Consider the following 10,000-nt stretch of genomic DNA (forward strand, 5'->3'; position numbering starts at 1 on the left):
CCATCAATAGGCCCATTCTGGCCCATGTATGTAGGCCCGTACATACAGTATACAGTACAGTGTACCCACTACAGTACATCAGACTACACCAGTGATCTGAGGGTGAGCTCTGACTCTGATGAATAAGTTTTATCTATGGGATCATTTCCGTGTGTCTTTACGGGCCTGTGGGCAGGTATTTCCCTCTTCGTTAAGCTTTTTGGCCTCCCACCACGACTCAGAGAAACATTCAGATACAGATGTGGTCCGACCAGATGTTTCGGCTTTAACCCTTCTGTCATCCTCAGGTCAAATTTGATCCATTAGTAAAATCAATGCCCTGGCTTAGTCACTTTTTTTCAATGTTTTGTCGCTTTTTCTGAAGTTTTGATCACTTTTGCCAATGCTTTTTTTTCAACCTTTTAGCCACTTTTTTGGGCGCTTTTTTAGACATTTTTGGGGCGCTTTTTTCCATGTCTTTGCCACATTTTTTGGGCGGTTTTTTCAACATTTTAGCCACATTTTTGGGCGCCTTTTTCGTAGTTTTTGCCACAGTTTTGTCGCTTTTTCTGAAGTTTTGATCACTTTTGCCAATGCTTTTTTTCCCCAACCTTTTTGCCACGTTTTTGGGCGCTTTTTTCAAAATTTTTGGGGTGCTTTCTTCCATGTCTTTGCCACTTTCTTGGGGCGCTTTTTTCAACGTTTTAGCCACATTTTTCAACGTTTTTGCCACATTTTTGGGGGGGGGGTGGGGGAGGGACTTTTTTGCTGACTTTTTCGGGGCTATATGTTGACCAAAACTGTAAGGGGGAAGACTATATGAGACATGCAATAATACAGTCAAGATATTGGACTCTTTCTCTTTAATAAAACCATGTCAACCCTTGAGTTGTCCTCCTGGCTCAAAATTAAGCCCTTTTTTAGACACAGTTTTTATGTTTTCGTTGCTTTTTTTCTGACATTGTGTCGCTTATTTTCACTTTCTTTCCATCACCACCAGTGTATACACCACTAACACCAACTTATTAACACAAGTTTTACACTTCTTTTTGGAATTCATGGTCAATTAACCTCATTTATATGAAATTATCTCAATTATTATTATTATTATGTTAGAAAAAAGCTGAAATAATTAATCATTTTGACTAATATTTAAGATCAGAGGAACGTATGTTGATGGCTAATAACAGATATGTCATAGTTTAGTCAGAATAATGCTATAAAATTAAATTAAACACCCCAAATCAGTGATCTGAGCCTTAATTTTAGCTGCAAAGAGTGTTTTATGGAACCATCCATGTTATTTTTGGGTAATTTGGTTGAAAGAAACCCCTATTTCTGATGTAGAAACTTTGAAATTTGACAATTTTGACCCGAGGACCACAGAAAGGTTAATAAACTCTACCTGTCTGTCTCTTGATGAGATTCTCATGTTTCCAGTGTGGCCCTCAGAGAGGCTCAGTTTGACACCCCTGCGTTAGCTCAACGTGATTTAGCTTAGCCTCTCTAGCAGCTTTAACAGTTACATAACTCTCACACAGGAAGATAAGCATTCAAAACGTTGTTTACGTCAAACTACTTTGGTCAAAAGTTCTGCACTTGTGCTACGTTTACACGTGGGCAACTATTTTCATAAACGGACATTTCAACCTCTCCGTTTTCAAAAATAACATCGTGCACAGCTGACTGAGTTTTCAGAAAAGTGTTCGTTTACACGTACCCGTGTATATATGCAGTCAATGCCTTCAAGAGCACGCCAAACCTGTAGGTGGCGGTGTAACGAGAAGCTCAAGCCCACGTTAGCCAATCAGAATCCCGGAAATAGCAACAACAGTAACCAATCACTTTCTCTCTCTCTTCTCTTCCTCAATTCCTCACTTCCTCGGCTGCCTAAACCTCCATTTGTCTCAGTTTACATGCAAACAAAGATTTCCCAAAATCTCCACTCTGGCCGGAGTTTTTAGAAAGACTCGTTTTCAGAGGCGAATTCTCCGTTTGCGTGTAAACGAAGGGCACAAACGAAGGGAAATGTCTCCGTTTTTCAAAATAACCATGTACGTGTAAACGGGGTATTGAGCAACTTACAGAAACACGGAAAAGACAAGTCCGTCCCCCCCCCCAAAAAAAACAGACACACAAACACGTTTTAAGGTGACAAATCCTTTTAATCGTAAAAACACAGATTAGTGATTGATTTTGGACACAAACCCTTCAAAATAAACTGGCAGAGCGACACATAAACACACAAATAATTACACCAACATTCATCCAAAATGTACAGCAGCAACTCATAGAAATATAACTCAGTGCAATCGATACAAGACGTCCGGAGAAACCTCAGCGGTTATGGGTTTTAACGAGGCAACGCTTCACAGTTTTGGGGGGGATGTGAACGAGTTTCTATTGACGCACCCTTTGTTTTAAAGTACAAAAGGTATATTTGTGGTACAATTGGTGTTTTGGGAGTTACACAATCTTCTCCCCCAAGCCCTTGAAAGCCAACATCAACGTTTCAGCTTTGGCGCCAATTTAGCTCGATGGTGTTTTAAGCCCCTTAACCCTTGCCTAACTGCAAAATTACAAATCCCACTATGGCCAAGTGGGTCTTGGCGTGGCCATAGTGGTCGATTGGTTAGGCATTTGACCTCGAGTGGTTAAGGTGGGAATAGCCGATTGGTCAGGAGATAGGACCTGAACAAATCATGTTACGTTACCTTACGTAAGCATGGACGCCTGGCCAATAGTAGCTATTGAAGGGCAGGTCTTGGCGTGGCCATAGTGCCTTCCATGCAGCGCTGCCTGGAAGACGACGCTGGGGGCCTAAAACACCAAACACTGCCAAATTATCTCTTCACACATCGCATTAGAAAACATGTGGGCGCCACTAAACGGAAAGCTGAGTTTGTTCAGAACATTTTGATATGAAACACACATGGATCAGTTATATGCAAATACCCTAAAAAGGTGAATTTAAGAAGATGTGTGAAAATGACCTTAGACCTCAGAGGGTTAAATGGGTCCCTGAAGGGTTGTAAAAACTAATTTCGGCTAAACTTAGCATATCTTTGGAGACTAATAGCAAAAAGAAGACGTGTTTACACGGTGAAACTAAAACGGTCAAAGCGGTTGTTACGTATGTCTTTGTAGGTAATCAAATGCGTCTCTAGCTTTAAACAAGCTGCCGCAAACCGGTGGTTAGCTGCTAACGCTAGCTTTCGGGGCAAATGGTAAAATCGCTATTTCTACACCACTAACAAGGCTCAAAATTGCACCACACTTCAATGATAGCATAATGAGGGTCCCTACATGTACACCAAAGCGTTGAGAACTTTGTAAGCGTACGGACAGTTTATTAAAAAGATAGTTTAGAAAGACAGTACGGTTCACGTCAGTGGTGTAGTCTAATGTATCGTAGTGGGTATACTGTACTGTATGGGCCAGAATGGGACTTTGAGGGGTGGGGTCAGGGTGTCCTCCCCCAGGGAAATTTTGAGCGTCAAAAACTTAATTTCCTGCATTTTGATACACTTTTATGCACCAATTCACAGCTGAAATACTTTTTATATTTAGCCTATGCAAAGAAAAAAACACACATGACAATTCAATATGTCAAAACTATAATGGAAAATATGTTGTTGCGTGTCATTGCACATTTTTAAGTGGGTATATGGAAATCCTGGAGCTTTCTTATTGAGTATACTGTGTATACCTGCGTATCACGTAGACTACACCACTGGCTCACGTATACAGGCAGGGCACCATCTTGGGAAAACATGTCATGTTTTCGAACGCTGTGTTTGAGCAATGTTACTGGTTGCTGTTCATCGTTCAACTGGTCGTGACAGTTGTCCCGAGATGGCGCCCGCCTGTATATACGTGAACGGTACTGTCTTTATAAACTACCTTTTTTATTGTCCTTTAAGCTCTCGTAAGACATAAAGAGAAAAATCTAAGTAAATTGAAAACAGGATGGAATTTGTTCTGCTTTTAATCATGGCGTTTGGCTGTTTTGCAGGACTTTGGATTAGACAGATGTTGACAGATGTTGTGAAATATCTTCATAACTTTGGCCCACGACCAGTTTTGAAAAACAGAAGATGTATTGTATTTGTGGTACAGTTGTTGTTTTGGGGAGTTTCAGTGGAACATTTCACATCTACAACGTCTTTTCTTTCATTTAAATTCTTTGAGTCCTTCAGGAAACTAATTTTGGTTAACCTTAGCGTCTCTATGGAGACTAATAGCCAAAGAAGACATGTTTAAATGATGAAAATAAACCGTCAGAGCAGGGTTTTTTTACACACACTTAATTCTCCTGATTGGAAAGTAAAAGTTAAGCTCAGTTTTTCAATCGTAAAAAATCAAGTATTCTTCCAATGTACGCAAGACGTAAGAGATAATCGATATGAATTGAAAATATGATTGTAATTTTTGATGCTGGTTGACATTTTGCAGCCCTTCAGAGTGGACAAATGTAGTGAAATGTCTTAGTAACTGAGCTGAATTAAAGGGTAAGTTCAGTTTATAGTGTGTAAAATCAAGTTTACTTCCAATTTTAAGCCGAAGGAATGCCTACCTACCAAACACTAGAAGACTTTGAACAGACTAAAGTCTGACACTGTCTCACGTCTAAAGACAGTCCTCTCACACATCTAACGTTAAAGACGGTCATAATATGTAAAGGGGATCTCGCAGGGTCACACATTGCAAGACTACAACTAGACTCGTTTTGAAAAATGTAACTAAGCTAGCTAGCTACCGCTAGCGCTAGCTAGTAACTTGAGGGAAAGTTTGCAGATGGTTTTGTTTATTGTATAAAGTCTCTTCACACATGAAAGCATTTTTTGAAATTAGTGAAACTATGGCCTTTTGCACAGAAGTTTCCTTGTTTGAGAATAAGATCTTTAGATTTTCTGTATCGTGGTTGTTAAAATCAACCTGCCATCTGTGGCTCTTCAGGTCCTACAAATGCAACTCTACAACAGACATGTGTTAGCTTGGTTTATTTTAATATTAATGCTTTTCCTTGTCGCTGTAAATGGAGTCAAACCGGATTTCAAAGCGGGTTTCTGCTCGTCTAGACGCCCGGAAAAAGAGAGGAAACCAGATCTGAAGCACAAAGAGTTTCACATCCTGCGTCTTTTTTTTAAATTTGCGTGTGAATGCACCCCGACAGGAAGCCGATTAGCATCGAGATAACGGGACAGTTTGGGAGGATGAGAGGTTTCCACAGGTGTAAACAGGTATTCGCAGATTATTCACCCCTCCCTCCATTTGTCTCTGTCTCGCTCTCTTCTTTCTCCGTCCCTGCCTTTCGCTCCCGGGCAAAGGGAAGGCACATCTTCCCTTCCCTTTTCAGCTTTCAAACCACCTTTTTCCCCCCTCTCTCTTCTCCTCTCTGTCTTTCCTTCTTTCTGTCCAATCCATCCTTCCATCCTTTCTTTAGTTTTTCTGGCACACGTGAAGTCTCGTCTTCGCCACGGCCTGCGACGTCGAAGACGAAGACTTTGCGGACGAAGACAGCAGCGACGTGTGCGGCGAGGAGTGGCGAGACGAGGAAGAGGACGCCGCGAACCTGGGCGCCGCCAGCAGAGATGACGAAGACGAAGAAGACGAAGAAGACGGAGACGCAGGCTGGGCGCCGGGCTCTCGCAGGGTTTGGCAGCCGAGTCCGTCGCCGCACGGGCAGCGCTGGAACAGCTCCAAACCGTGGTTCCCCTTTCGGCGCTCTCGCGTGCAAACCTGGCCCTCCCGCAACACCGGCTTGCAGATGCGAGTCCAGAAGTGGCGAGCGCAGCACAGGGCGTCGGAGCAGTCCGAGGACCGGAGACACGGATCCCCGACCTGACCTGGAAAACACACACACAAACCAAAACGTGTCAACTACAGACGTGTATAAAGAACTAGAGACCCACACTTGAGTAAAAGTACAAGTGCTCTATCAAAAAAGTGACTTGAGTAGAAGTAGAAGTGCATCATCGTTACATCTTCTCTGACTTCTCAACAGGCAACTGTAATGAAAAGAAACACGATGCGATCTTGTGGATTTTTTATTCTAATTATCGTACGTAACTAACGTAGCCGTAACGTACACACACTATAACCTACACAGTCTCCGCAGCGTGAGGCATTCACAACAGTAACGAGTAACGATGTATCGGAGTAAAAGTATTAAACTCATCGAAATATGTACTCAAGTAAAAGTTGATGTAGAAGAAAAAAATAATACTCCAGTAGAGTACAGATACAGCCTTTTAGTACTTAAGTACAGTAGTGAAGTAGTTCTACTTCGTTACTATACAGCGCTGTCAACTATGCCTATCAGCAGGGGGCGTAGCACAAGATTCTGGCCCCTGTAGAAAGGCATTTTCTATGGGCCCCTCTCTGCAACCACAGCTATTCATTCTAGCATCTTTTTTAGTAGTACTGCTACAGTATCCTAGAGCGCTGTGTGGAGACTGGGTACTCAGTCCCATTACCCCCTTTCCTCCCCTTCCCCCCCCAGTCCGATGCCCCTGCCTGTCAAAAGACTAAAGTCTGACACCAGCACTAGGAAAGTCTTTTGGTGTAAGTACAGCTGCTCGATTACGGAAAAAAATATAATCACGATTATTTTGGTCAATATTGAAATCTCGATAATTTAACACGATTACTCGTTGACTTCTGGAAAGATGCTGCAATTATTGAACTTAAAAAACAGTGGAAAAAGTTAAACAGTAAAAAAAATAAAATAAACATACTTAATACTTTTCCTATTTAAGCTTTATTTTTTCGTCACTTAGACATTTACATTCCACTCCATTATAGACAGAATACCAGTTGATCTGAGTGGGTGGCTGATCTTTAATGCAATATCTACATCCCCCCATTATCAGCAACCATTCATCCAATGGTCCAAAAGGCTCATTCTGTTTACTAATCTGATATCATTTTAAAAGGCTAACTGAGAAAACATTGGAGAAACCCTTTTGCAATTATGTAAACACATAATGTAATCTGAAAACTGCTGCCCTGATTTAAAAATAACAATGCAACTGATCTCAGCTGGTATTCTATCTGGAATGGAGAGGAATGGAAATTTCTAAGTGACCCCAAACTTTTGACTAGTAGTGTATATATATTCATTGTTATCCAGTGAAATTACTGATTTAGCATGCTGGGGGGGGTGGGCACTGTATCCGTGTCACATTCTCATTAGGGTCTGATCCTAGAATGGCCCCTGGTGTGAACCCATTTACATGTGTAAACATGCCTGCTCTATACACGCTAAAATCTGGGCCAATCACAAACCGAAAATGTCACCTTCGTCTGCAGACTTTGAGCTGTTGTGTGTTCATTTAGCGTAGAGAGAAACACATACATTTTGAATAATTCTCTTGTCATAAATCCCCATTTCCTGGCTGTAATTTGATCACAAATATATTTATTTTTAGCAACCAAAAATGACTAGAAAAACACTCAAAAAATCAAAAATCCTACGTCATTTGTTACCTAATAATTTAATAGACTAATTATGGAGTTTACAGTCAATTCATAATCACTTATGGAAACAACTAAAGAAGTTTTAAGCTTTAAAAAAAATCAAGACAACAACTCTGGGACTTTTCCAGAGGTGACATTCATTCAAGTTTTTCTAAAAAAGCTGACAGATGTTTCGGGGAAAATAAAGTGCATTTCTACATTTAAAACCAAATATAAAATTGTGATTGAAAGCTCACCTTTACTGGAGGAGCTTTTGATGTTCTTCCTCCCTCTCTTCCTCCATCCTTTCTTTAGTTTGGACAGCGGAGTCATCCCTCCGTCCGAGTCTGGGATCCCCTGAGACTCAAAGCTGTCGGGCACACAGATATCTGACGGAGAAAGAAAGAAAGAAAGAAAGAAAGAGAGAAACGTATCAGCATTTGAAATGGAAACTAGTAGAATAAATCAAAATTATGAGAGTTTTTAGATGCAGAAAGTCAGAAGATTTTTTTTTAAGTTAAATTGATTTAGGCTATGTTCACACTTGGCGTCTTTTTTGACAAGAAAAAGTTGACTATAGGGCGCTTTTTTAGTACTACTGCTACAGTATCCTAGAGCGCTGTGTGGAGAGATGCTAACGTTAGATAAAACAAAGTGGTGAAGGGAGCTAGAGAAAGAACAGAGAGAGAGAGAGAGGTACTAACGTTAGATAAAACAAAGTGGTGAAGGGAGAGAGAGAGAGAGAGAGAGAGAGAGAGAGAGAGAAAGAGAGAGGTGCTAACGTAAGAAAGAAAGAAGCTAGAGAAAGAAAAAAAGAGATACTAAAAGATGCTTTTTAACGTCTAGATAAACAAACTGGTGAAGGGAGCTAGAGAAAGAACAGAGAGAGAGAAAGAGAGAGGTGCTCGTTTAGATAAAAAATGGAAAGGAAGGAGAAAGAACAGAGAGAAAGATGGAGAGAGAGAGAGAGAAAGATGGAGAGAGACAGAGAAAGAGGGAGAGCGAGAGAAAGAAGGATGGAGAGAGAGAGAGAGAGAGAGAGAGAGAGAGAGAGAGATCAGAGAGAGAGAGGTGCTAACGTTACATAAACAAAGTGGTGGAGCTACATATCGGTCATATCATATAACTCGCTGTGCTCCAACTCCATTTTTTCTTGTTGTTATGGAAACGACAGGTCTGGCTAGTCATTGGTTGGCTGTCAAAAAAGCACTTGACGCGGGGCGTTGTTTTTTTTTTCAACTTCAAAGAGCCGCGAAAAAAAAAAGTCGGCGTTTAAAAACAGCGTTGGCGTTTAAATAAAAACAGCGCTCAGGACTTTTCTTTTGCTCGGCAGGATTATAATGTAAAAAAAAAAGCCGCCACATGGCTTTCTGATGTTATGATGTCTCTAAAAAACAGAAAAAATCAAGTACTTTCTTAGAGGATCAAGCAGAAAGTTTTGGGGAAAAGAAAGAATTGGGGCCCTTTTACTGGCTTACTTTGAAAAACTTACTGCACTTCCCTCTTAGTAACTGATAAGAATTGTAAAGCACAATGATTACATTATTTGTTATCATGAGTAATAGAAGAGAGTTGTTATTATTTTATATTTTATTTTATTTTATTTTATTTTTTATTTTTTTTATTTTATTTCAGTTTATTTTATTTTATTTTATTTTATTTTATTATTAGCATAACTTCTGGACAGTGTCTCGCTTAACGCAGAAATATATATCTGACGTATAACGGACGGAAACGTTGTCAACAATAGACATTTCGGCGTTAAAGCGAGACAGTTCTGCTGTATGTAAAAAAAAAAAAAAAAAAAAGAAGGCCGGTCTTACTCTTGCTGCAGCGGTTGCCCGGGCAACACATGCCATCCCTATGGCAACGCCTCTTCCTCCGGCGGCAGGTCTGGCATCGGGAGTGGGCGGGGCCTTTGGTCGGCGCGTGGCAGTAGCTCCCCTCGCTGCACTCCAGGTCGCTCATGCACTGGTAGAGCTGTGTGGATGAGACAAAACTTTATTTAAAATTACAAAAGTGCTCGATGGACAAAAAGTTGTTTTTTTGTCAGTTTTTCATTGTTTTTGTCACTTTTCTTGATGATTTTGTCACTTTTGTGGCTTTTCCTGATGTTTTTGTCACTTTTCTTGATGTTTTTGTCCCTTTTCTTGATGTTTTTGTCACTTTTTTGTAATTTTTGTCACTTTTCCTGATGTTTTTCGACACCTTTGTGGCTTTTCCTGATGTTTTTGTCACTTTTCTTGATGTTTTTGTCCCTTTTCTTGATGTTTTTGTCACTTTTTTGTCACTTTTCCTGATGTTTTTCGACAATTTTGTGGCTTTTCCTGATGTTTTTGTCCCTCTTCTTGATGTTTTTGTCACGGTTTTTCCTATCATTTTTTTTTTTATATATTCCTATGAAATTGAATAAAACACCCAAATTCAATGAAAGTAGCGAACTGATCATTTATCTTACTTGTAAAGAGCATTGTATAGAACCATCCAAGTTATTTATTTTTTTGACTATTTGTTTAAAAGAAAACCCAAATTTCTGATATAGAAACTTGACAAAAAGTGG

The 10,000-nt window shown here is 40.2% G+C and overlaps 1 protein-coding gene across 1 annotated transcript in view; it reads right to left on the reverse strand.

Annotated features, from left to right (window-relative positions):
* Positions 1-3,644: 3,644 nt before the first annotated feature.
* LOC120572225 (dickkopf-related protein 2-like) overlaps positions 3,645-10,000 on the reverse strand; it is an 8,207-nt gene continuing 1,851 nt past the window's right edge. The window contains exons 3-5 of the mRNA XM_039821436.1: positions 9,264-9,420; positions 7,698-7,829; positions 3,645-5,828 (exon numbers count right to left, since the gene is read on the reverse strand). Of these exons, the coding sequence (XP_039677370.1) occupies positions 5,422-5,828; positions 7,698-7,829; positions 9,264-9,420 (696 nt within the window). The 3' untranslated portion in view covers positions 3,645-5,421. The remainder of the gene's footprint in view (positions 5,829-7,697; positions 7,830-9,263; positions 9,421-10,000) is intronic.

Source organism: Perca fluviatilis, chromosome 14, assembly GCF_010015445.1.
Source record: "Perca fluviatilis chromosome 14, GENO_Pfluv_1.0, whole genome shotgun sequence".
Classification (NCBI taxonomy): domain Eukaryota; kingdom Metazoa; phylum Chordata; class Actinopteri; order Perciformes; family Percidae; genus Perca; species Perca fluviatilis.